This window comes from Trachurus trachurus (assembly GCF_905171665.1).
Source record: "Trachurus trachurus genome assembly, chromosome: 12".
Taxonomy (NCBI): Eukaryota; Metazoa; Chordata; class Actinopteri; order Carangiformes; family Carangidae; genus Trachurus; species Trachurus trachurus.
The window spans coordinates 21,732,313-21,760,137 of NC_139908.1; the positions used below are offsets into that span (position 1 = coordinate 21,732,313).

The following is a 27,825-nucleotide window of genomic DNA, read 5'->3' on the forward strand; positions in this document are numbered from 1 at the left end:
CCGGAACTACATTCCAGACACGGCTGCTGGGCGGAGTGATTTCAAAAGCGCAAGTAGTTCCAAGTATTTGCTTCATGTGTCGTAATGTTACATACACATATATACATGATTATTTCATAGCGTGGTGAATGTGCAGGTCACAACTTCTCCACAAGAGTGTTTTGGAGTTTTTGGATTGTGTGTTTGATGAGTTTTGAGGGATAGGGGTCAATGTACTGTTCACCTCCATTGTGTTTGCTGAGCAGCTCACGTCTCTGCCCCGTCGATCCCAAAACAACAGGCACCGACAAAAATATAGGTAACGAACATACTGCTGTAACTATAGGGATTATGGCAATGGGAACATTTGCCAAAAGTTGAACTGTCCCTTTAATACACAGAAATCAGTAACAATCCTTTTTATGTGCATTGTGACCATAAATCGCAGCAACAGTGTTGATAATATTCACAGTTGTCTCTGTGATGGCCTGATAGGAGCTGAAATGGGATTTCTCTGAGGATGATGTCTAAAACCCATGATGTCATCCAAAATGTGGTTCATTCTATTCCTGAGGGACCTTATTCTTAATGTCTGAGAAAATAAGATCAAGTCCAGTGTTTTCCAGTTTTATTTTTGCTTTTCCACTAGCACTCGAGTGCGACATCCGACATGAGAATCAAACCCGCTAATTTTAAAAACACACCGGCAACAGCGACCACTGATCTGTACCGAGACTGTTGCTATTCTGCAGCACAAGCCATGTGCTCCAGTGCAGAGTTGGTACTGTCACGTGATCATTAATCCTCGATCTCCTCCAAATAATTCCCATAACTGTTTGTGATTTGGTCTGGATGTGATGCAGAGGTGCCTGGAGACTGTATTGGAGGGTGGCCCCCAGGAGTCCTCCAGGCAGGCAGGGACGGACACCGTGAGAGAGACGCTACCTCCACCTCCAGCACTGCCGCCACCATGGCCAGGGAGCAGCCCAACGTGGGGGACCTCCTCCCACTCCTGGAGACCTCCGACCTCCACCAGCTAGAAGAGATCAGAGGCCTTATCAACGAGCAGCTCAGCACTGGTACGGCCGCTTTAACATCACATTTATGTATCTGTGCTCAGCTGCACGGTGACCTCTTTGTAATCAGTTCAATTTGCCTTGGCCAGGACGGTAAGATCAGACCGGAACGATTTTAAGTGTCCCTGTTCTGGTTCTTCTGACTCTGAGTATGTCTGCCTCTCTTTCTTCACAAAAGAAAACCAACTTGTTTTATTTTTCCTTTCTTCCTCAAAGAGCGAGGGTCCATGCTGCTGAACGGGCTGGTGGACTACTTCTTGGAAACAAATTCTGCCCAGGCCATGCATATCCTCTCCTCAGTCAGAGAGCCACATGACAAGGTGAGAAACAGAGGGAATTGAGTCACTGTGATCAGGATATAGTATCTGCTCAAGATACTGAAGAAATGTATCTCCATTTACATCCAATCCAGAGTTCAAGGTGATGACGTCGATAAGAAAATCCCCCATACATTAAAAAAAAAAACTAAACATTTTATTTATTGACCATATTCACATTTTAGGAACAGACTGAAAAGGGCAAAAACAAAAAACAAAACAAATCACAGAACAAATAAGAAGTCAAGGAGGGTGTGTAAGCCCAGGCAAGTTTGTCTAATACCATTCACAATACATACAGTCAATTATTAATAGTCTATCTCATTGGCTAAATCAGCAGGACATTTTTTCCACCGTTTTTTCAACAAAATCTCTGTTTCTTTACTATTAAACACATTGTAAATATCATAATTTGAATTTTGAGAAGTTTTAGGAAAAACATTAGTGAAAAGAAATCACTGTTGATGTTATAATGGCGACTCTATTGTCTGCAATTAGTCTCCAATTACATGCTATAATGTGTCAAAATACAGTGATTTTTAAGCTGGAACCAGTAATAAAACAGTCATTCATTGTGTCGGTGGTCATGCCCTCAGCTGTTAGAAATGTCATCAGACTCTACCATGTTGTTGTTGCACTTTTTGTGTGTTTTCACACGTTGCCACAGTAACCCAATAGATGTGGATTTGTTGGCTTTGAGGTTGTCATAATTATTTCCACAGTCTTATTTGCATGTAATTGAAAGGTCCATACCACCCTGTTGCTTTGACTTACATTGAACAGGCTGTAATAGAAATACAGCGGTGGTCTTTTGTAACTTCCGATGTTCTGCACATTTTATAATCTGAATGTATTTAAACAGATGTGTAAAAAAACATGTTTCTTGTATGTTTTTAATTAAAAACAACAAGGCCAGCAGCTTACATGAAAGATAACCAGGCTTAACACAACGCTAACCCTGCTGTACGTCCTCCCCCACTCGCAGCACCTTCTGGACAAGATGAACGAGTGTATGACCAAACAGGCCTGCCGACTGCCCACCCTCACCCTGCTCGGCCATGTAATCCGCAAGCAGCCGTCCTGGATCCACAAGATTGCTCGATACCCTCTGCTGCTCTCGCTGCTGAAATGCCTAAAGGTAACGGCCCAGTTATGAGTCAGTGAACAAAGAGCCCCCCTTGTCAAGGCACTGAGAGGTATGTGGATGGATGAGGATTAGATGTTTCTCATCCATCTGCTCTTTAGATCTCATGCGATAATAAGTCACCGGCATGTGTTTTCATCATGTTCGCAAGGCGGCGCTTAGCAGATACTAATTAGTGGCAAATTGTTTGGCTTTCAAGCCTTTTTAGAAAACTATACAGATGTGGCTTTTACAGAGCGGGTTTTTAATACTGGTGGGCACTGAAAGGTTGTTGTCAGACTACAGAACAGTGAGTTCCTCACAGGTTTGATGCAGCATGTTATTGATTAGCTCTGTCACTCAGTGCCTCCCAGAGCAACACTGCTTGTTTGTCTTCTCAAACTGAACAGAAGTGCGGTTTGTGAAGTTTGTTGATTAACCCTTGATTAGATTAGGTTTTAAACATGCTGGCAGCCAAGCCCCTGATGGCAATGTTTGTCGGTCCACTGCCTTTTGTGCACGCTGAATTATTTTGACCAGTACTGGATTAATTGCTATGAAATGCAGCACATACATTTATGTCTCACTCAGTTGAACTGTGTGAATGTTGTTCCCACAATGCATTCATGTTGCCCATGATATTAAAGGGATAGTTTGGCCCATTGCCATAATCGCTATAGTTTTAGGAGTAGGTTTGTTACCTTTAATTGTCGGTGCAAGCTGTTTTTGGAACGGCGGAGCAGAGCCGCGAGCTGCTCAGAGCTACGGAGGCTCATGGGATTTCTTGGTTTCCCTCATCAAACTCATCAAATACACAATCCAACAACTCCAAAACGCTCTCGTGGACAAGTTGTGACCTCCACAAGAGCGTTTTGAAGTTGTTGGATTGTGTATTTGATGAAGGAAACCAAGAAATCCCATTAGCCTCTGTAGCGTAGCTCTGACAATTAAAGGTAACGAACCTACTGCTATGACTATAGGGATTATGGCAATGGGCCAATTTGCCAAAATGTTGAACTATCCCTTTAAATGCTGGTTAACAGGGAAGAGCACCTAAGCAACAGCTGTTTAGGCGCAATTTTTCTTTTCACTATGATACATAAACAATATTCACGGAATTAAGGGATTTAATTCCAACCTTTAAATGTCAAATAGCATTGTTGTTGAGTCTAATATTGTAATTTCCTGGCAGACGGATACAGACGTAGTGGTGCTGATAACTGGAGTGCTTGTCCTGATCACTCTGCTACCCATGATCCCTCAAGCTGGGAAACAACACCTGTGGGAATATTTTGACATCTTCGGCCGCCTGGCATCCTGGAACCTAAAGAACCCCGGTAGGAATCTGTTGTCGTGTCTCAAAAAACACAATCATTGTGACGTGTATGTATTTAATTATTGAATATAGAGTGAATTTAGAGCAGAATCTCACTCGCTTTTTTACCCCACACATTCAGGTCACGTTTTGGAAGTGTATCTAATCCACCTGCACGCCAGTGTCTATTCACTCTTCCACCGCCTCTACGGCATGTACCCATGCAACTTTGTGTCCTACCTACGATCCCACTACAGCATGAAGGAGAACATGGAAACATTTGAGGAGGTAGTGAAGGTGAGGATCAGTGGTGACCAGCTGAAATACATATTGCAGTTTATTTCAAGGGAATTGTATGATAAACTGTAAAAACAAATGTTCGCTAGAACATTGTTTTTCTTTTATGGCTACACCAGAGAGCTACGGTTCAGTTGATGGATTAGGTGGAAAATTTGATTTGGTACACTACTTCATTCACATCAGTTAAAAAAACAGGTTGTTGAAAATGAATCAAAAGAAAATACAAAAGCTCTGAAAATAACATCTGCATTTAGAGTGGTAAATCTTGTCATCTGTAAAAGGCCCTGTCTGTCAGCTAACAGGGAGGCTAGTTAGCTACAGTGCTAAAAAGATAAGAGATTGCCAGTATACCATCTTATATAAGTTAATTATATGAAGTAACCCTATTAAGGTAATTAGCTTTTATCTGAGTGTTTTTTCAGTATATTTTTAGGCTACTTTATTAGGTTTTCATGTCACCTTAAGGGACTTTGTCTTTTTGATAAATCGAGCAGCTGTGTCGGGAATGTAGTTCTGGTTACGTATTTATACCTCAAAAACAACTGTCTCTTGTCTCGTAACGTTCCATTAATATTTCATAGCGTGGTGAATGTGCAGGTCCCAACTTGTCCATGAGAGCGTTTTGGAGATGTTGGATTGTGTATTTGATGAGTTTGATGAGGGAAAGCCCGGGCAGAGCTCACGTCTGCCCTGCGGATTTCAAAACAGCTTGCACCGACAACTAAAGATTATGGCAATAGGAATTTGCCAAAATGTTGAAATATCCCTTTAAGTTGGAAAATTATTCAATTCCATTCCTTCATATCAGTTGAGGAGGTTCCTGGTGGGGAGGCTTTTTCATTTGAGTTTGAGATTAGGTTTAGCAGCAGTGTGGATATTTCTATGTTGCGCTGATCTTCAGTAACGTTTGTCAGATCGTATGATCCTAACATAAACTCTGTGTCCATTCTCCCGTCCAGCCGATGCTTGAACACGTTCGTATACACCCTGAACTGGTGACAGGAACAAAAGACCATGAACTTGATCCCACAAGGCAAGTAGCAAACTCATTTTCTCCAACAAGAAAGCAATTTGAATGTTTAATCTTCTCCCCAAGGTCTGCTGCATCACTGTGACTAATGCTGCCGTCATCTGCCGTAGGTGGAAAAAATATGAAATCCATGATATCGTCATCGAATGTGCCAAAGTGTCTCTAGACCCCAAGGAGGCCTCCTGTGAGGAGGGCTACGCCACCATGCCTGAGAACTTCTACCCCCAAGTCCACATGCGACCACAAGACTGCACTTCCAGCCCCTACACAGACCTCCACAGCAGCTACGGTCAGAAAACACCTCACACATATGAAACCTGAAGGAGCTGGAACAGCACTGCATTTTTAAGGATGATAATACTGAAAACTGAAAACTGAATAATAACATTTAACTATTTTTATAGTCAACATTGTTGATCATGGCGTCTCTTCATGGCCAACACATACACTGAGGGAGTGAGCTGTTTATATTTTTATCAGTCAGTTCTTTCCTCAACATGGTCAGCAAGCTACAGCAGGAAACAGACTGTGATCACGTGTGTTATTTTACAACAGGAAGTTACAGTTTTATCATCATGTTTAATCATGAGAAACTGTTTGTGTTTCTGACAATTTACATTGATGGACAAATTATATGAAAATTCACTATTGCCATTCATATTTTTTATTCAAACTCTGTGGCAAAGTTGACATGTTTTAATGGTCTCATCATGTAATTATCTTAAATGTGTTTGAAAAATCTTCCTGCATCATCTAATCTCCACTATTTACCTTAAAAAAATCATACTTATTGTTTAAGAATATCTTTTGACCATTTTGTTTTTACAACAGCAATGATACTGTTAAAAGATAATTCATCTTCTCATGTCAAACGTTGTGTCTTCCGACAGCGGTTTTAAAGGACAAACACTGAGCAGTTGTGTCCAAAATAGCAGAGAAAGAGCAAAGGTTACGTCCATTTGAGAATTGATCAGACTGTTTATCTTCTTGACAACAGGAAGCTCCTCTTCGACCCCATTCTCAACTCCACGGCAGCCGCTACCCCCGCCTCTGTCCTTGCCCCCCTTCTCAGGGACACAGTCCTCCTACCGCAGCCCACAGACCACCAGACGCCAGGTAAGATCATCCATAATCTGGTCAAACACTTTCAGAATCCCGGTTGAATGCACAGGACTGGTAAGTAACTTATGATCAGAGGATGAAACCAGAACACCGTGTTGATAAGCTGGTTGCTGATGGCTGTTGTGGATTTTCCCCTCTCTAGATGGAATCAGGACAATTTGATTCTTCAAATAACAGAGAGTACAAAATCTCCTCTGACATGTTCGTTTGACCCTCTCACTCCTCACTTTTTCCGAACAGATGCAAGTCACACAGCATTCTCTGATCTGGTCTTATTCCAAAATATTGCTGAGTCACAGTTAGTGTTCCCTGTAGTGTTTTTTTTTCCACTTGTGGGCGGAAGTGTATGCGAAGCAAGCAAACAAACAAAGCGCTGCACCCACAGTCTTTTTAAGAGCCCCTGCCTCTTCAGAAAGACACTGGTGTCGTCACTACAAGCACCTTTTTTCAGGCAACCAATCGGAGCGTGGGCGTGATTCATCATCCTGGTAACCAAGAAAACGGAGGAGAAGCCTCCTCTGGCGTCGTCAGTCCATCCCAGAGCTGGAGCGCTGATGGTGAAGAAACCTCAAACAAATAAGTAATGGAGTTTCTATTAAACAGCAGTGGTGGTGATACACTACTAGTCAAAGGTTTGGACACACCTTCTCATTCAGTGTTTTATTTCTTTATTTTAATTTAACTTTTACTAGGTGTTAAACAAAGAAGAGTATGTTTTGTATATCGGATTTTTCAAAGTAGCCACCTTTTGCTTTGATTGGAGCTTTTTGCACACTTTTGATTCTATCACCAGCTTCATGAGATCGTCACCGGAAACGGTTTTCCAACAGCCTTTAAGGAGTTCCCAGAGGTGCTGAGCATTTGTTGGCTTTTTTTTTTTGCCTTCACTCTGCGGTCCAACTCGTCCCAAGCCATCTCAATTGGGTTTAGGTCAGGTGACAGATAAGACTTTTGTTTTTGATTAACACTTTTGGGTTTATTATACTGTATAATTCCATATGCGTTCCGATAGTTTTGATGTCATTAGTATGAATCTACAATGTAGATAGAATCAGGGCCGTTGCATAGGGGAGAAAGGTGATGGTAATTCTAGGGACCCAGCGCCCAGTAGGGCCCACAAAAAAACCCCAGTAGTCTAATCTTACTATGACTGAATTATTCTGCATATGACCTTGACTAGTACTGATAGTAATGCTGCATTAGCATCAAAACAAAGTAAATAAAACATGATAATAATTCCTAGCAACGGCCCTGTAGATGGTAATAAAAATAAAGAAAGACCATTGAATGAGAAAGTGTGTCCAAACTTTTGACTGGTACTGTATTGTCAACATATTGGTAACCATAACCCATAGAAACAAACCACGTGAAGTGCTCACTACCGTCCCTGCCAACGCTTTTCTGCCAGAGGAGTCGACAACACAGAGGATTCTCTGACTGGTCTAATTCCTAACTAATATTACATTACAGCGCTAACTTCGGAAAATACCATATTATCGGAGCCGTCCAGTACAGCAGTGCAATAGTTTGCCGTTTATTATTCCTAGCCAACCTTTAAAAGATGTCGACTCTCTCTCCGGCTCGACTCTGCGCCCACTTGTGAATCAATGAACCGTTTCTGTGGAACTAAGTGATATTCTCTATCAATTACAAAGCAGACCAAACGTCACAGTTTCCCTCAACAACAGTCATGTTGACGCTGCACAAAGCCCTCAATTAGAGCAGCCGCTGCCCGCCTCGCTCTGTGGGACACGGAGAGAAAGTGACAGTCAGTCTTTGAGTCATCAGCGTCAGCAGGCAGGCAGTCTGGTCAAGCTTCAGGAACCACGACGCATGCCCCCCGTCCTCACCCTGCCACCTCTCTGTAGCCTCTCCCGAGGGCCGGTTGCCTGGGAGATGCCATCTCTCTCTCTCTTTCTATTATTGGACCAGCCACACGAGGGGAGGGGTCTGGGTGTTTTTCTGCCCCCTGGGGTCTGTCTGAGGATTTGTGTCTGTGACCCAGACAGACGGGAAATCTGGAAAAAAAAAACATGGGAGCAGCACCATTTGAAACACAGTTTGAGTTGTTGACTTGCTTCTTGCACCGTAAAGACAAAAACAACTCATTCAGCTATTTTTCTGGCTCAGCAGTCGGAGAAGGAGACATGTTTGATCGTTTTAGCTGCCAACATGTTCATGTTCACTGACATCAAAACGCTGAACCTCCACCTGCTCCACTTTGGTTAGTCACAATTCGCAAACAAATAACTCAATTCAACAATGTCAAAAGGGGGAAAATGTGATCTTAAATCTGGATCTGTGGTTGAACGGTGAGCTCCTGGTAATCTCCAGTAGGAGCGAGTCCAACCCAACTCCTATATATGTGTTTTCAGCAGAAATGGTCTTTGTCCATCATTAAACAATGGAATCCTTTTAAAGGGATAGTTCAACATTTTGGCAAATTGGCCCATTGCCATAATCCCTATAGTTTTAGGAGTAGGCTCGTTACCTTTAATTGTTGGTGCAAGCTATTTTTAGAACGGCGGAGCAGAGCCGCGAGCTGCTCAGAGCTACGCTACGGAGGCTCATGGGATTTCTTGGTTTCCCTCATCAAACTCATCAATACACAATCCAACAACTCCAAAACGCTCTGGTGGACAGAGAGATAATAACGGAACGTGACGAGACAGAGTTGTTTTCGAAGTAAATTCATACAAAACCGCTGATGCGTGTTCCTGTGGGGGGGCAGTTTTTTCGGCAAGCAGTCTCTGCATTTTATTCGAAAACAACTGCGTAGACTATGGTGATTATGGGCCAAAATGTTGAACTAACCCTTTAACTACACCTGGGCCTGCATATAGTGGATTAAAATAATAAGACTTATTAAACAGAAATGTTTTAAAATAGGCAGAAATTACAAAAAATACTTCCAGCTTTTAAAAATATATCAGTGAAGTTTTTGGAGGATTCACTTTTCAAGGACACGTGAACACTGATTAAATGTGTTTCCCAGGTTGAGATTGATGACCATGTGCCCCCATACAGACTCGTACAGAACAGCAAAATTACAGTCAAGCAGACAAGTAGTTTAGTGTTGCATAATTACTAGAAACAGTGGAAAACTAACTATCCCAAGTGTCATACTGTTCCTCGAAGGGGAAATCTATCAGACTTGAAGATTTGTGTCAGATCTGTGATAGTTTGTGCTGTTTTGGTCTTTTTCTTTGCAGAACTCCACCTGTGAACACAACTCTTCCTGCGGTGGGAAGGACCCTCTGTGGAGCCCCTCCTCGTTGTGTGGCATGGCCACGCCCCCTTCCTCCAGGGGCATGTCGCCCAACTTAGAGCTCTCCCACAGTGCCTCACACCTTCCCAGCCGCTTCCACTGCACATCAGGTACGGCTTACATCATCGGAAAATATGTAACCGGGGCATCGGTGTGCTGTGGTGTTTATTTAAGCTGTACCTTAGTGACACCCTGGAATTTCTTTTGCTGTTGATTTGATCTGAGCAGGAGGGAAAGGAACGCCTGCCTCCAGCACTCCAGCCACCTCCTCCCCTCCTCCCACCCTATCAGATGACTTCCCTATAATCTCCTTACCAGCTAACACAGTCCAGTCCAGTCCACCACCAAGGAAGGTATACACTTTGTAGATTTTATTTTTGTATTATACTGAACTCCACAAACAGACTTTTTGAAATAGTTTTACAGAACTGCAAAAGATCAGTTCATTATTTATCACCATTGTGTATTTTTTCTCAAACCTCACAAAAGCCTCATTGGATCCTGTTGCTCGTATGTTTCTTAATCAGGAACAATCAAACAAACATGAAGGCAAAGTATCTAGTTTGAGTCATCTTGAAAACTCATTTTCTTAACAGTAGGAGGCAAATTGATTTTCCAAATGCTGTCTTTCATTTTTTTTCCTCAGTAGTAAATGAATAGCAGAAAAGAGACACTCATGTTACTGATTCTCAGCAGTCAGACTTTCTTTTTTGGGTTACTCATTATGAACAAAAATCTAAACCTCAGACAGTCATCAAATGATCCTTAAGTTGTGTTTTGGTGGTTTTGCACAAAGAAACCGACTCTTATCCATAATTCAAAATTAACTATGTGACTTTTCAGGATCGTCGACAAGGAGAGAGCAGTAAACCTTCTTTGGTGAGACAGGAGCCAGTGAAAGACACGGAGAAGAGTGGGGAAGTAACAACAAACCGAGGTTAGTCAAGATGAGGCACATTACTGCTGTTTATCAGATTAAATGTGACAGGTGAACATTGCATCTATAAGAGCTAATTGATGAATGAATCAATGAATTTTCACAAGTTTCACAATTCATACTGGTCAAATCATCTTCAAAGACCTGCTAACATGCTAACGTGGGTCAAATGGCTCGTGTCAAATAGAGATGAGTATTTATTATATTACCTCCAGCTGACACAAGACCTGTTAATGTATAGCTGTTGGCCTTTTTCCTGTAGTGACATAGCTCAGAGCGCACGGCGAATACAAGACCTGTCACCTGTCCAGCACTGTGCTGTCAAACCAGTCACATTACCGCTGCATCGCACTTGGGGATGAAAGAGTGAGCTGCAGCACCGGAATAAAGTTTCAAAAACACCCAATCACTGATCAAAGCGTCTCAGGCGGGTGCTCCGACACAGAGCGCCTCCCACAACGGGTCCTTGCAGCTGTGCGTGTCACCTCAGACAAACACGGCTGGTGTAATAGGAGTCAATTCTGCTCAGATGCACTCATTTTCACGTAAAAAGGGCAGGAGACACGTTGACACAAAGAAGATCTGGGTGCCTACCAACCTGGATAAGACTGAGTATAATTTGGATTTGGCCTGACAGATGTCAGGCTGGAAGACCTGTCTTTGATGATCCTTGATTCATCATGTGGGATCACCGTCCTAATCCTAATGAGGTGCAAATCACCTCCTCAAAAATATCCACAAACAGAGGTGCATTTGTCGTTTTAATGTTTATGCCTTTTTTTGAAGACGGCTTGTTGGCGTCACCCTGACACCTGTGATCTTTACATTCCCCCATCAGATGCAGGAGCTGCTGAGAATGTGTCCATGACTTTGACAGAGCTGTCGGTGTACATGAAGAAACAGGAGCTGGAGCTTCAGTTGAGAACAGAGAAAGAGAAGGAGGAGGGTGAGTATCGACTTCAGTGTATTCCATAGAAACGGATACAGTCACTCTGTTGATGTCCTTTTTTTAAAAATAAAAAAAAAATAAAATGAAAAAACAAACACTAATACCAAATTGGCCAAACAAGCTTTTTTTTCCTTAAAATTTATATTCAAAGAACAAAATCTTACAATCCAAAGACAACTCAAATATTAGTATTGTGAAACTTGAGTGACTTTGTATAAAAATGTCCTTGTGTGATCCCTTTAAATCAAATCACACCTCACTGGTATTTATTAAACACATTAAATAGCGATAGACAGAAAAATATCATACTTTATGAACAACACATGCAAATTTCAGTCAGTACAGAGTTTGTTTTGGCTGAACCAAAAACGGTTTTGTATTGGAAACTGATTCTCCTGTTAACTTAAATGAGCCTGAGCTCTTGGACTCGACTAAATGCTCGGGATGCTCACACATCCCTGCTCCTATCCCTGTGTATTTAACTAGCTTCACACAGGTGTTGGTTTAAATCCCACTTGAGCCACTACCGGCACTAAAACTAAATACACCCAACAGTGCTGTGAAACCACTTTGGAGAAAAGCATCTGCCAAATGGCATAAGCTCTGTTGCTAAAGCTACCTGCTTGTAGTTAAAAATTTTCTGTTCTCTGGAGGGGAAAAAAAAAACAGAAGCCTTAAACCTCACTTATTCTGTCTGTCGGTTGGCTCCCGTTGCGAGGAGCAGACATTGACATTCAGAACACACCGGTGTGTACACCCAGGTTCAGCTCCATCACCATCCTCAATGTGTTGTTTTCTGCTGCAGCTGCCATCACAGAGGAGCTGCTCAAGATCACAGAAGACACGCAGGAGCTGCCGAGCCTGCGGGGCTTCGACTCCCCGTTCTATCACACCACCGAGACCCTGACCGGCTGTCAGACGCAAGACAAGACCCTCTCCAACGCCCAGCCCGGCCCCGTCCGGGACACCCACCACGTGGTGTCGACGCCGGACAAGGCGGAGAACACGGCGAGCACCAGCGGGGTGGGCAGCGAAAGAGGAGCGGGAGGAGCGGGAGGGGACAGCAGGGGTTCGGCCCTCGGCCTGGAGCAGCCCTGGTCCTTCCAGTCCGGTTTCACTCCCATCGACCACCACCTGCACCGCAGCCCCTCGGCCCCGGACGACGACGTGGGGAAGCTGGGGATGTTCTTCCCCAGCCCGTGCAGCAAGACCCCGGCCCCGGTGCCCTACGAGTCGTTCTTCGACCTGGCCCTGCCCCGGGCCGCCTCGCTCTTCGTGGGGCAGAAGACGTCGGAGGCGGTGCACAAGGCGGCGATGGAGAGGCTGCTGCAGCGAGAGGAGGGCCTGGAGGACGGGGAGGAGGAAGGGGTCGTGTCGGCTTCACCACTGGAGGTGCTGGATCGCCTTGTTCAGCAGGGGAGCGACACCCACGATAAAGTTCTCAAGAGGTGAGAGGGCCGGATGCCGATTTAGCTCCACACCGCATAGGTTTGTTTTTCTAGCTTTTACTGGCACCTCGACTAAGGAGGAGCCTGTTTTTCACCATCTGCTGTAAATGTCTCTTTATCAAACCAGCAATCCTGCATTAGGAATTTAAATGGCTAGAATGTAGTAATTACATAATGATGATAATGATAATAATGATAAATTAATGAACACTTTAAAAATCATAAAAAGAAAAGAACACACTAAATAAAACTCTAAAACAGCAACAGCAATTATTTGTATGTTTGACAGGTTGTATAAGCTCTCCAAAAACACCTGTTTAGAAATCAACACAGCAGCCACCACAGACTTATTTTCTCTCCAGTTCTCTGAGTGTGTTGTCGGTGTGAAGCTGGTGTTGATCACACAAGAAACTTAGGAGTGTTTTGATGTGCTGTTTCACTCTGCACAGTCTGCTTGGATTGTTTCCAGTCTGTTACTGTGGCCCAAAGGAAACACCCAGTTGAGAACAAGTATGACATTGTTCAGGAGCTGCCACCCCCTCCTTTCCACACACACAGGCAAACAGACACAGGGAGCTGGTCTTTTAAGCCAATAATACAACAGCAGAGACAGTGTCAGCAAAGTTAACAGTGCTGGGCCCAGAACAGTCTGGCCTCGCTCGCTTCACTCGCTCATCACTCCCACATTTCGTCAGAGCCAGGACAATATCCCATAAGCTTTACATTCTTTTTTTTTAAATATATATTTACCATTATTTAAAAAAAAAAAAAAAAGGTTCTACATTTTGGCTTTTATGTGGATTAAACAGGCTTAAGATGGTAGATGGATTTTGTTTTTGTTGCATAGCCAGGCTAGCTGCTTCCACCTGCTGCCGGTCTAAATGCAAAGTGTTTGCCAGCAGTGGATTGATATTTAATATTTATATGAAGTGGTATTTAATTCTTGAGCTTACGTGAACAAAAAACAACAACAAATGACCACATTTCCTAAAACGTCAAACCTGAAATCATCTCAGCTAGATTTAAAGCCATGTCAGATTTTGGAAAATTGAATTTGCCAGTCATGTAGACCAAAGAGCCATGCCCTATGTATTTTAATGAAATAGATGATCATTTTTTAATTCTTTTAGGCCTTTGGTGTTTCCAAAAGTGCTACATCTTTATATTTTGTAGATGGTTATCTTGATTATTATGTTTATTTATTTATTTATTTAGTTAGTTTATTTAACAATGACAATGCTGCTCAGTACATATATTATGCCAGATTTAGCTATAAGCTAATATAGTTTATAGCTAAATATAGTTATATAGCTATAATTTTCATCTTTTATGTTATAAACTCATGTTTTAAACACAGGGGATGTGTCACAGTAGTAGCATGTATGTCGGTCTGTCCTTTTAGCCAGGTTGTGTTTTTCAGTGTAACTTAACAACTGTGCTGTCCATGACAAACCTCTGTGATTGTGGTGTGTAGTTCTGATTTTTACAGCCGAGAAATCACATAAGAACAGTTTAATATCCCAGAGAGCTGCTTCTCACAAACAGCTTTTCATTCTCTCCCTTTCCAGATTACCTTTGCCAAGTAAGTCAGCTGACTGGACGCACTTTGGAGGTAAAGCACTCACCACAACACTGCTGCGCACTGATAAAAGGAGCCATTATAAAGACTGCAGACGGAGCATTATTTAGGCATGACTAGTGATTCATCACGAGCTCTTGAGACATGAACAGCATGTTTAAATGTTACCAAGGCGGACAGGGATTTATCAAAACTCTCAAAGTTCCCACAGTCACGCAGAACATGATCAACTCAGAAATTCAGAAGTTGGCTGTTTAGAGGTTTCTTCTCCCTTTTTTTTTTATTCACCTCTCCGTATGCACCCAGTCACCCAGAGCAGGAATCTGATTTTCTCCGGCTGCAGTTCCCAACAAAATAGAAACACTGTGACTTTGTTAAAAGTCTTTGCCAACTCGTAATTACAACTCTGGAATTTAATCATCCACCCCCGTATTATCGATAGCATGTACAACAAAACTCCTGTCACCGCTTACGGACGACTGACTGATCAAATTCTCCAGAGAGAAATTTCTCCCAAATCTTCTCTCTCGGTGTAACACAGCTTCGCTTGTTCACATTTCAAAGGGAAGAGTCAGAGTTAGGGTGGACAGTGAAATGTTTTCTGTTTTTCATCTCTTGTTAAGCTGCGCTGCTTTTTCACATTTTAAACATCTGTAGAGTGTGAGTCACCGGGTCCTTTAAGCAGCTTCAAAGACTTAAGAGTTTGTATTTGTTACGACCACAACACTTCTATTCAAATCAAAGATGTAATAAAATCTTGTCAAGTGGTTCTGGATCAATCATTTCCATCTTTAAGTGTCATCAGGATATTAAGTAGCGCAGCTGTGTAGCCGCCAAGAGGCCGTAACCAGGATAAATCAAAAACAGACATGGGAGCTGAAACTGTGATCCTGCACAGTGCCGGTCACTTCATCTGAATTCAACATTTTACGTGGCTGTGCATCATTTCAAGCTTTCAGTACTAATACTATCACAGTTCCTTGGTTTCACTATTGATACCAAACCATCCTGTTTTGACAACTGGGACTTGCTCAGAGCTCATGCAACCACATGGTATGCACCCTAACCATTCGGCTCATGGCCGAGTGTCTGTCAACAAAGCTGTATTATTGCAGACCCTGATTGATGTAGAAATTTGATATTTTTTTCTTTTTTACTTATTTAAAAGACACTTGAAGATGGTTTTGAAAAGTTGTAGGAAGTTTATTTTCTCTTTGCATTGTTTCTAATTTAGTAGACATATCTTTCATCATCTAGTAGACATAAATTCATATTAATACCTGAACTCTGTCAGTGTTTCAGGCTCAGCAAAATCAGATCTTATACTTGTGGTTTTACCTTAATTTGTCCCAGCTCTATTTATTCTCTTTTTACACCTCATTTTGTAAGACCACCAGTGTTTCCCCATAAGTTATCACCATGATAATAGCGTTTCCTCAGTTCAGTTCAGTTCAGTCCCTGCTTTTAAATATACCATGTTTACTTTCATGTTGTATGTGGGTGGTATAGTTTTTATTACTGAAAGCACTTTGTGTTGGATTTTAATGGGATAGTTCAACATTTTGGCAAATTCGCCTTAATTATCGGTGCATGTTGTTTTGAGATCCGTGGGGCAGAGATGCAAGCTGCTCGGTGAACGGTACATTGTCCCCTGTCCCTCATCAAACTCATCAAATACACAATCCAACAAGTCCAAAACGCTCTCGTGGACAAGTTTTGACCTGCACATTCACCACACTATGAAATAATAATGTAACATTACTAGACGGAGTTGTTTTTGAGGCAAATGCGTAGCCGGAACTACATTCCAGACACGGCTGCTTCAAAAGCACATGTAGTTCCGAGTATTTGCTTCGTGTGTCGTAACGTACAAACTTATACGTTATTGTTTCATAGCGTGGTGAATGTGCAGGTCACAACTTCTCCACGAGAGAGTTTTGGAGTTGTTGGATTGTGTATTTGATGAGTTTGATGAGGGAAACCAAGAAGCCTCCGTAGCGTAGCTCTGAGCAGCTCACGGCTCTGCTCTGCCGTTCTAAAAATAGCTTGTACCGACAATTGAAGGTAAAGAACCTACCCCTATGACTATAGGGATTATGGCGAATTCGCCAAAATGTTGAACTGTATTAAAAGCGCTGTTCTGGTTTTCCACACTAGAAATGAATTAGTCTGTTTTTTATAATGGCGCGCCGTGCATGTGTGTGAGGTGTGTGACGGTGTTAATTACATGATTATTATCCCGGCCTCCCCAGGCTCGGCTCCGCTGGACGAGCTTCACACGCTGCGCAGCCAGCTGCTCCTGCTGCACAACCAGCTGCTGTACGAGCGCTACAAGAGGGAGCAGCACGCCGTCCGCAACCGACGCCTCCTCCGACGCATCATCAACGCCACCGCGCTGGAGGAGCAGAACAACGCCATGGCGAGTTTGCATGAGCTCATTATCACAGATTAGCCCCTTTTTAAGCACCTTTTGATTTTAAAACGGACAAAAGAGGCATCATAGGTTCTTAGTATTGAGAGGCAGCACCGCAGAACAATCAGAATGACAGTCATGTAACCAGAGACATGTTTTTTTTCTCTCTTCATATCTCGAACAACACTGAGAGGAGAAAACACGTCTAAATCCTTCAGAGATTTCCAATGATCACTGAAATGTTTCCAGCGTTTCATAACTCAAGCTGTCAAATCTGTCGGGTTTTCTTCCCTATAGCACGTAACACTGAAAATGTAACTGCAGATGTTTTGTTTGCGGCTGACGGCAACTCAGGCAGACCGTGTTTTCAACAAGTGATGGTTGCAAAGGAGCCATGAAGGCTGTTTTGTCTCCAAGAATGAAACACAAACAAGGCTGAGGAACACTGGTACATTCATGCAGCAATCAGCTGAAAATATTCTGCAAACATTTCAGAAATGTTGAGCACTGATTGAGTTTTGGGGAAAGAAATGTGCCTCTGTGTGTGTCCATACATGATCTCAGAAAAAAAAGAGGCACAAACTAAGTACCTTAGAACATAGAGACATTAAGAAGCTCCTGTACACTTTGTACTGAACTTTTGCATGTGTGTGTGTGTGTGTGTGTTTCCAGAAGGACCAGCTGAACCTGCAGAGTGTGGACATCTTATCTCTGAGGGAGAGTCTGCAGGTGGAGCAGCAGCGGTACCGGCAGCTGTGGGATGACCGGGAGACAGTGGTGACCAGGCTGCACAGTCAGATCAGACAGCTGCAGCAGGGCAGAGACGACTACTACACCAAGAACCAGGAGCTCCAGGTGCACACACGCACTCAGTCAAACACACACACACTGAATAGTGTAAGATACATTTATTTAATCTGAATCCGTTGTGTGTGTGTGTGTGTGTGTCCAGAGTAAATTACAGGAGTGTCAGAAAAAGATGGATGAACTAGAGGCGGAGCTTCAGAGGTCCAACAACAAGGTCTGCCACACTGGTCACCTCCTCAACCAGATGACCATCAAGGTAAAGAAGGAGCTTTCAGAATATAACTGAAAATATCCTGTCAGACTTCATTAGACTGAACAGCTGGCTTCATCTGTTTAGATTTAGTTTAGGACAAAGGTGAAGTCAGTTATGTCTCTACAGCACCTTTCAGGAAAAAAGGCAATTCAAAGTGCTTCATATAAATTGAAAAAAAAAAAGCATTGGGCCAATCACACACAAAAAAACCTTTGAAAGGAAGTAAATATTTTAAAAGAAATGGATAAAGGAAAAGGCAGAGGTGTCTTTTGTCTCTCTAAATATTCATGAATTCGATATGTGTCATAATTAATTTCAGAATTTGTCTTATTGTGAACTCCCATTGAATTCCTGTTTTCTCACTCGCTGTTTTGCCAGATGTTCATGTTTCAAATGAGAATATAGGGAGGAAGAGCTGCTCTGATAATTATTTACATCTTATTTTATCATTTATTTTGCATCAAACTGTGAAGGGATTTTCTTTCCCCCGGAACTTGACACAATAATTAAGATTTAAAATGTTATATCTGTGTGTGTGTGTGTTTTTTTTTTTTTTAAAGAGAGGAACAAGACATTTGGGATCCATTTCAGATACGAGGCCAACATGAAAAATTTGCACGTTCACACAGTAGGGTGCCTGTCTGGAAGGGGCTCCGTGTACACGGTTATTTAAAAAAAAAAAATACTATTGCCTGTTGGAAATATCTATTTTGACCTGATATTCTCAGTTCTTCTTCTCACTGGTGTATTCATCGTTGTGAACTCACACTGCACTGATAGTAGCAGTAGTTTTTATAAATGTCTATAAATTAAAGAAAATCAGATTGTAAACAAAATGTTGATGCAGCTTTAGCAGACTATCAGCGTATCAAGTCTCTTGACTGAGCTGAATTGGATTGATGGTGTATCTGCCCTGGACAGTAACACCTCACCTGAGATTTCCTGTCTGCTGCCAAAAAGACGGCTGTCGTCTACACTTCTGTGTTTCATTGTCTTAGTGACGTGTTCAGCTCCTTATCTGGAATCTGAAACCTCCTAACAAACCGTTGCTCTATCGCTGTGTTTCCGTATCATTAGGATAGTTTGGGCTCGGCTCTTCTGGCTCATCCGGTGTGAAATTTCAAATCTAAAATTTTAAGACATTCTTGTCTCTAAATATCTAAAATGTGCAGGACGGCGAGCAGACGGGTTGGGTTTTCGTTGGGTCAGACGTGGGGGTATTTTCAACGGCACATGCCCCCGTCCTCGTCCTGTCACCTCTCTGCAGACCAGGGCTCGGTTGCCTTGGAGATGTTGTCGCTCCCTCTCTATTTCTGGGTCAGCGACGTGGGGGTTCTGGGTGTTTTTCTGCCCCGTGGGGTTTGTCTGAGGTCTGTCTCCCTCCTCTGACCCAGACTGAAGTGAAATCCAGACAAACAAGGAGCTCTTGATTCAGGAAAAGGGCATTTCAAATCAGACAGCATCCGCACGGTCGACTGAAGGTCCTCATTCACCAAAGCCAAACAAGATTAAATGCATTTTATGGCTGAATTCTATATGACGTCAAGTCAGGGAATATTTGTAAAGTGTAATATTTTTTTTATAGATTTGACTACAAAGTACAAACTAGAATTAGTTTGGACAAAATTCACATCTTAGAATAATAATAAATACACTGAACTCTTTTCTAGCAACTTGTTGAATCTTTAATTGTTTCAGTGAGAGTTTTTATGCGTTTTCACTTTCTTCCCAAATATGCTAAGACAGGTTTTGTTTGTAGTGTGATTGGTGTTTTGTCCTCCATCCTCATTGTTTGTCTCGTGTGTCCTTCAGCTCAGCAACAGTGAGAGCACCCAGCAGCAGATGAGCTTCCTGAACAAGCAGCTGCTGCTCCTCGGGGAGGCGCATAAGCTGTCCATGCAGGAGTTGCACCACACAGGCACCGATAATACAAAGGTACAGTGGAACGAAGTGTGTGTGTGTGTGTGTGTATGTGTGTGAGACAGATGCTGAGAGCTGCAGAGACGCCGTACCGAGGTGAAAAAGGGACACTAATTGGGTTTGTTTGATGTCAAATCAAAACGGTCCCACTAAAGTGTTTTCTTAAGCTTCACTGTAACATCAGCTCTGGTCGATGGGGTTGTGACGGAAAGCTAGCTTTAAGCTGCAGTATGAGGATGCACTTACATGGAATTAGATGTTATTGAAAGAAAATCATCCTCTGAAAGGGATAGTTCAACATTTTGGCAAATTGGCCCATTGCCATAATCCCTTTAGTTTTAGGAGTAGGTTCGTTACCTTTTAATTGTTGGTGCAAGCTATTTTTGGAACGGCGGAGCAGAGCCGCAAGCTTCTCAAAGCTACGCTACGGAGGCTAATGGGATTTCTTGGTTTCCCTAATCAAACTCATCAAATACACAATCCAACAACTCCACAAAACGCTCTGATGGACAAGTTGTGCCGTTCTAAAAACAGCTTGCACTGTCAATTAAAGGTAACAAACCTACTCCTAAAACTATAGGGATTATGACAATGGGCCAATTTGCCAAAATGTTGAACTATCCCTTTAAGTCCCCCAGAGTTGAATAATCTAATATCAGTTATCAGTATCATATCTGTACTGTAATGTTTATATCATGATGAATGACACACAAACGTAGCAGATGTTTTTTATGCCTCTGGGCCGACAACAGCTGTGACTCGAGGCGTTGTGTTTCCCCACTCTCGTGAACATAATATTTAATTTCTTCAGTTTTGGCACAAACACTCGCTTGGACTCGAGCATGAAGAGATTAGATTTTGGTGGTCGGTGTTCAAAGGCCGTGGTCACTGCGACACTAAATGAAACACCTTTAGGCCTTTTATTGTCCCAATTTGTCATAAAATAACAAGGGAACAGGCGTGACCTGCTTAAGAAAGATAAATTACTCTTGAGCTTCTGAACACGGAGGGACTGTGTAAAAATGGCTGCAACGCCTAAATGATGAATGAGATGGTTTTTGTTAAACCTCTTCAATTAAAACAGAAGATCCTACATTTCAGTCACATTTCAACAACAGGACAAGATGAAATTTGAGTCACAAATACTTGTGAACACACTTGTGCACTGTTCCCAAAGGAAAAATATACATGCAGGCTTCAACACCAACTGCCTTGTTTGTACAGTTGGTTAATAAACAGCCATGTTTTAAATAATTATCATTATTTGTGTCTTTAACTTTTCTTGTTCCATCCTGCTCTTTGACCTCTCACGCAGGAGGCTCAGATGCTGCGGATGTCTTATGGGAAAGAGGTGGAGGTGCTGAGGCAGAGTCTGCTAGCTCAGGGTCAGAAACTGGAGGCAGGGCAGCAGAGAGTCTCTGAGCTGGAGACGCAGCTCTCCAAGAAGGAACACCTCATCGCTGAGCAGAAGAAGTTCCTGGAGGATGTAAAATGTCAAGCAAAGTGAGTGCCGTGCCATCACATATCAAACACTTTGATGTCTGTTGTACACAGAGTTTGTTTTGCATCACAGTAAGATTGTAACCACTGTAAATACGCAGGACATGAATGAACTGTCTAGGTAGATCAAACATTTCATAACTGTGTCTATTTTTTTGATGCAAGCTGGTACAAATATCCTGTGAAGCCGGTCACCCGATTCCGTGCTAATCCGTCACTCAGCCGTGCCTTCTCTTGTTTTCTCCGTCCCCTCTTTGTCTTTGTGTTCAGGGCAGAGATGCAGGCCTCAGACAGCAGGTATCAGGCTCAGAGGAGAATCACTCAGCTGCTGCAGACCGAACTCCTGCAGCTCTACAGCAGAGTGGAGATGGAGACTCCAGCCAGCACCGCCGCCAGCTCACCACCAGGGGGCAGAGCTGACACACACACTCCTGCTGACTCCAGGTCAGGCTCACAGCACACCCAGTTAAAGTGTTAACTCTTGTCTGTTTTGCATTTTGTATCACATGTAATCAACTGATGACTATAAAGTTCCAGCTAGGTCGATTTTCTTGTTAGGAGTCCAGTAATTGTATTTCTAGTAATTGTATTATCAGTATTTACATTATAATATAATAGTGATGCTAGTGTGGTGGCTCTAGGGGCAGGGGTGTCAAACTCATTTTAGTTCAGGGGCCACATACAGCGCAAGTTGTATGTTATTTGCTATGAACTACAATTTACAGCCAAGAATAATGACATTCCCATCGGCCTCAACTCTCCTGTGTCTTTAATCTAGGAGCTAATGCTAGCATGGTAACCCTAAACTACAATGGTGAACAAAGTTTGCATAGGACATTTGCATTTAGTTAATAAGTAGCGTTGTTTAAAGTTGTTTTACACGGTTATATTTGTTTACATTAATGATTATCCTGGGTGCACATTTAGTGATGCATCTTGCCACATTATCTATCTTTGATACGACCACTGGAGCATGTCATTAAAATGATTTGATATGATTACCGTTGTTTACATGTGAACGATTTGATCCCCACAGTGTCATGGTGCCAGATGGACCAAGTAAAACTCACACCAACGAGGAGGCGGCCAGTAGACCACCGCGCGACTCCCCTCGGGGCAACGGCAGCACTTTATCGCCAGGGCAACCAAAGGCGAGCAACTCTTCCAAGTCGACGGCCAACTCCATCAACGGCAGCCAGGACCTGGCCCCGCCTCTGCTGGTGGAGCCCTCCCTGTCCTGTCCCCACATCAACCCGCTCGCACCCCTGCCCCCCGCCGACGCGCCGCTCACCGTGGGCTCCTACCCCAGCGCCAAGAGCTTCCTGGGCATGAGGGCGCGCGAGCTGTTCCGCAACAAGAGCGAGAGCCAGTGCGACGAGGAGCAACCACCACCGCCGCGCCTTTCCGGGCTCGCCCATGGCCTGAAGACTGAGCTGTGCGTGGAGCCGCCCTGCCCACCTTATATCGCTCCCGTCAGCCCTTCACCCTCTCCCATTCCAACTCCAACCCCTGCCCTTGCCCCTGCCCCCGCCCCAGCTCCAGCTCCAGCTCCAACCCCAGTCCCTGCTCCTGCTCCTGCACCAGCCCCAGCCCCTGCCACTCCTCTCACTGTGCCCACCAAGGAGCCCAAGCAGCGGGCCTCGAGCCAGGAAAGCCCCCGCAGGAAGGCAGGAGCGGGGCCAGGTGGACGGGGTCCGGCAGGGTCAGGTCGCCCCCGGCAGCAGCATCTAACGATCATGGACTATAATGAAACACATCACGAGCACAGTTAGAGACACAGGACTGAGCTGGGCCAGAGGGACTGAAGTATAATGATGGAGAAAAGCTACAAATCAGCAAAAGAGTAACATGTCAGCAACTCATTGGAAATTCAGTGTTATTTGTTCCATTCCTCAGAGTGGACAACAGGATTTTCCCTTTTCTTTCTTTATTTCTTTCTTTTTTTTTTCCTTTTTATTATTATTTATTTCACTGATTCATTCCACAAACAGAACCTGTTTGTTTTTTGTTTTGTTTGTTTTGTTTTTTGGATCATCCCCAGACCTCATGGTGAACAGTCACTGTAACAATATTTGCTACTGCAGAAATGGCGCCTTTGGTTCACAAAAGTTCACAACAAGGCCTGTGGGTCATCCCGAGCGATAGGGACATTGTTTTGGAAAGACAAGTTGCTGTTCAAAATTTCATGTCATTGTTAAAAAAGCTGTGAGGACCGCAAATAAAGATACGTTCACCTCTATTATAGTTTGGCAGAGGCAGAAACCGCTCGAGGCAGAATCTCCAAAATTGGGCAAATAAAACCTAAATCACCTGCTGTGGTCGATGCCACGTGGCTCAAGTGAACGGAGCCTTTAAAAATTTAAAAGACACCATCTCAAGTAAAATCAGACACGAAACACCAGGAGAGTAGGAGATATTACATGAATCTTGGTCATCTGTTAGGCGTGCTCTAGAACTGAATTTTTTTTTTGGGGGGGGGGGTTCATGTTGAGCAAGTGTTACATCAGAGCGATGGAAGCGATCAGTACGTAGAGATGTTTAGGTTGTTCCGGGGGAAACCTTTGGATCGTGACCTTGTTGTTGTTGCTGGACTGATTTGGAGGAGTTTACATTTCCATACAAAACTCCCTCGAGTTTTTGTCCATAATGTCAAAGGATGAATGTGTTTTGGTTGTGCGAGTGTGCGAGAACGTAGGTTATGGAGTCATGTTGATTCTCATATATTTCAGTAAAGATGCTACGAGGGAAATGTATGGAATTTAAGAACTGATCAAATTTTATGCATTTTTATGAATTCCACATTTCTGTTGTACCTGTACTTTTTACTTCAGCCATTAAGCGTGCTCACAAGCACATGAGCTAAATTCGAAACAGACCTGGCAAATGACACAAGCCCAAGCTGCAAAGATCAACATTTCTTTGTTGAAGACTACCCAGCTGGCCATTTTTGGAAGTGCCATGAAAAACATTTTTGGTTTCCCTGAGTTCAAATATCTAAACAGAAGTGTGGTAACTCAGACTGTGTTCAGCTGTTACATATGATCTGGAAAATCTAACATGTCCAATAGGTTTTCCTCCCTGGAGGTCTGATAAATGCGGAGTATCCTCCTTTCTTCTTAAGCATTAGAAGTAAACTGCTTTTGAAAGTCATTTAAATCCTGTTGTCCACCGGGAACTCCTGCTGTCATTTCCTTCTGCCTCGCTATCTAAAGCATGTTCAACAATCCACTTTAAATGCCAACCGTAGTAACTACAGCAAACCAAGACAGAAGGTACAATCAGCACAAACTGACGAAACCAGGACTCTGACCGGAGCTGGAGAATCTGGGACAAAATGGCAAAAAAGGAAGTTCTTAAAGCAGTGGCTTGTGTTTAACTGTGAACAATAAAGATCGTCTTCAATGTTTTGCACTACAATTCTTGAGTTTTGCTCTTTATTTTTGCCGTTGAATCTAAACGACCCAATATGGTTTATGCCGCTGAGGAAATCAGCATCAAGATATTTTCTCATTAAGATAATTTTGTTTAGTTTGTTTTGGGGATTTAACATTTTCAGACATTTGTCCATTCTCCCTTCAGCGCTGTGATCTAACTCCCTCCTGGATACGTCACATATGAGCCCTAAAGCCAAAACAATAATTGAGATAAGACTTGTTTGATGGAAAATTAATCTGTTTTTTTGTTTTGTTTTCTGATGATTTGTCTTTTTGGAGCAAGACATTCACATTCATTTGCTACTTTATCTTGTATTATTGTTAGCCAATATCTATGGGATTTATAGTTCAGGTTGGTCTAATTTTTCTGATGAGGCAACATGACACATTAAGCAACTAATCAGCCGAGCAATTAGTTGTGCAAGTTTTCTTCATCTGAGTTCTGTAGGGTCCTACTACAAAGACTACACGGTAGTAAGAAAATTATAAAAGCAACCAAAATACATTTTAAGTATTGACGAGAAAACGAATGAGGCAGTAGATGTAGACAATGGGTGTGTTGTCTGTCCACTTGTTTACACCTTATTTATTTCTAAATTAAATAATTTAAGTTGAGGCTTTATTTGATTTTTTATCAAATATTTTTATTAGAATAATTGATTTTGTCTTTCCCCCCTGTTTTTATTAGATGAACTTACAAGATATAATTCACATCTGGTTATACAAACAAGGTCAGAAATATATAGGCCTAGCTAACTTGTGCATTTAGTTTTGTGTGCAACATTTATCAAGATAACTCTTCTGCCAGGAAACGTTTAGCTTAGCGTCGTTTAGAGCTAGGAAGGTTGTATACCTTCCTGGGGTCTCGCGCTGACTGCGTCATTCAGGTTTGGGGCGTCTCGTCTGTTTCACTGTGGCCCGTTTTACTTTGAGCTAAAACCAGATTAGCTGACTGTCTTCTGGCTCCTTTTTTAACCAAGGCTGTGGGTAAAAGTGAATACCGGTAAGCGTTTCCCAAATTCTCAAACTATTCTCACACAGGTGAGTCTAGTATCGAACATGTTTAGCTTAACTAATTATAGCAATTATGCTAGTCTAGTGTGAACTTACCTGCTAACTGCTAAACTAACTGCTAAAATGTCAAATGTTGTCTCCAAGTTGTATGTTGGGTTTGAAATGTTTTCTTTTACAAATTATTATATTATATAATTTATATTTGATGATGATGATAATGATGAATTTATAATAGGCTTATTTTATATATATCTTTGTCTGTCACTTCTAGAATAAACCATCACTTCTACTGGGTCTGAAAGGCAGGTCAGTACATTTTTGTGAGTACATTTTTGCGGATACACTAAAGTTGTCCCTGTTTCCATGTTGTTTATGTTTACCTTGCTGTTTGTGTCGCCATATTTCCACCAGAGGACACTGTTGCTCCAGAAACAGCAGCCTCTGCAGCCATGTTGGGATCAACAGGTAAGGCAGCCTTGTAAATGTGGTGCTGCACAGTTGATGATTGAAGATGATTCAGATGCTTAGGCTGTTATCAGTGCTGTTAAGGTCAATATATGACAGCAGACATATATATTGATCATATTGATTAGCATTTCCGTTTAGGGATTTTTCCTTCCTCAGCCTGCTTATTTTTCTTTTTTGATTTACTTGATTTTACTGTGCAGGGACATCTATCTACAGTATGTAGCCTATCTATAAATCTACATTATGAAAAAGTCATATGGAAAGTCTAAATCTAGAAATGTTTTACTGAAAAAACTGTTCCTCCTGATTTGTATGGCCGAATTTGTCTTTTTACCTCATTAATTGATTTAAATTCTATATGTATTTAATTAAAATACACTTATGGAAATTGGGGGGAAAAAAGGCTCAGAATTTGAAACTTCACATCCTTTCAAACAGCACTTTGTGATTTTTATGAATGAATTCAATTGCATGTTCATGCTTGTTGTTTTGTGCATGTGCAACTGTGTGTGTTTTATCATCTCCCAATTCCCTGGACCTCACTGCTAACTCTCATCCCGCTTCCGAGACTGAATCATTTTTTGTGAGCATAACCGACCAAGTATGATTAGTTTATCAAACGTGTGCATATGTATTTCAAGAAAAAAAAAAAAGACAGCAAAAAAAAGAAAAAGTGGTATGATTAATTTACCAGCATTCCGCAGGGTCAAGGAAATTGATGCAGGATAATTGGGCACATAGGGAATCCTTGGCAATTTGTGATTTCAGACTCTACTTGAGAAATTAGATGTCAGTGCAAATGTGAAATTGCTCCTCAATGTTCTCAAAGATTCCATGAAAGTTTAAATATAAATCTTAAGTATTTCCAGCAAAGGGATTCTTTCCTTTTTTTGTGCCAACTTGAAGCCCTGTGAAAATGATCTGAATGAAGCGAAAGTGTATGAGGGGGGAAAGACACATCCGAGCTTGTGTAAAGTTCGGGGCTGCACTCTGAGGAGGATGTCGGGGCTCTTGCTCTTGGTAAAATCCTCATGCAAGAATTCATTCGATTCCTTTTGACAGGAAGTAAAGTTTGAATTCATCTGAAGACGTGTAATTATAATATTCAAGATATGTACACCTATAATGCAAAATATAACTCAGATGGTGCCGTATAGCCTACTTTTTTTCTTCTCGGGTTGTCAGTGTAGAAGTTAGGAGGTACAAACATACGACACATGTGTGCATATCAATGAGACTAAATTACATATGAGTGAATAATTGATATGAGAGAGAGCATATAATATTTGTCAGGTTCGGGAGGTCACTGATTGATAAAGTTGGTGTGCGTGTTTTAGTTTGAAAGAAGTTTGACAGTTTTATTTTGAAAAGCACCCAGCAACCATATTCTGATGAGCTGCCTTTTTTTGTTTTTTAATTTAATTCAACAATTCATCAATTAGCCTACATTTCATCAATTTAGCTTCGAGCACAAGGATTACTGAAAATTAATAAATGATCATCATCATTCCAGAGTCTGATCAAAACTTGCTGGAAATTTTCTATTCATGCAAGATCAAGATAAACTGATCGC

At 42.2% G+C, this 27,825-nt stretch overlaps 1 protein-coding gene across 1 annotated transcript in view; it reads left to right on the forward strand.

Annotated features, from left to right (window-relative positions):
- tsc1b (TSC complex subunit 1b) overlaps nucleotides 1-24,742 on the forward strand; it is a 31,873-nt gene extending 7,131 nt beyond the window's left edge. Inside the window, exons 2-22 of the mRNA XM_083983370.1 lie at nucleotides 843-1,058; nucleotides 1,272-1,375; nucleotides 2,358-2,510; nucleotides 3,688-3,832; nucleotides 3,953-4,107; nucleotides 5,070-5,143; nucleotides 5,251-5,429; nucleotides 6,138-6,256; nucleotides 9,475-9,640; nucleotides 9,759-9,883; nucleotides 10,374-10,467; nucleotides 11,306-11,413; nucleotides 12,222-12,864; nucleotides 14,433-14,476; nucleotides 16,696-16,862; nucleotides 17,529-17,711; nucleotides 17,809-17,919; nucleotides 19,729-19,851; nucleotides 21,152-21,339; nucleotides 21,607-21,780; nucleotides 22,373-24,742. Of these exons, the coding sequence (XP_083839496.1) occupies nucleotides 950-1,058; nucleotides 1,272-1,375; nucleotides 2,358-2,510; nucleotides 3,688-3,832; nucleotides 3,953-4,107; nucleotides 5,070-5,143; nucleotides 5,251-5,429; nucleotides 6,138-6,256; nucleotides 9,475-9,640; nucleotides 9,759-9,883; nucleotides 10,374-10,467; nucleotides 11,306-11,413; nucleotides 12,222-12,864; nucleotides 14,433-14,476; nucleotides 16,696-16,862; nucleotides 17,529-17,711; nucleotides 17,809-17,919; nucleotides 19,729-19,851; nucleotides 21,152-21,339; nucleotides 21,607-21,780; nucleotides 22,373-23,108 (3,900 nt within the window). The 5' untranslated portion in view covers nucleotides 843-949 and the 3' untranslated portion in view covers nucleotides 23,109-24,742. The remainder of the gene's footprint in view (nucleotides 1-842; nucleotides 1,059-1,271; nucleotides 1,376-2,357; nucleotides 2,511-3,687; nucleotides 3,833-3,952; nucleotides 4,108-5,069; nucleotides 5,144-5,250; nucleotides 5,430-6,137; nucleotides 6,257-9,474; nucleotides 9,641-9,758; nucleotides 9,884-10,373; nucleotides 10,468-11,305; nucleotides 11,414-12,221; nucleotides 12,865-14,432; nucleotides 14,477-16,695; nucleotides 16,863-17,528; nucleotides 17,712-17,808; nucleotides 17,920-19,728; nucleotides 19,852-21,151; nucleotides 21,340-21,606; nucleotides 21,781-22,372) is intronic.
- The last annotated feature ends 3,083 nt before the right edge of the window (nucleotides 24,743-27,825 follow it).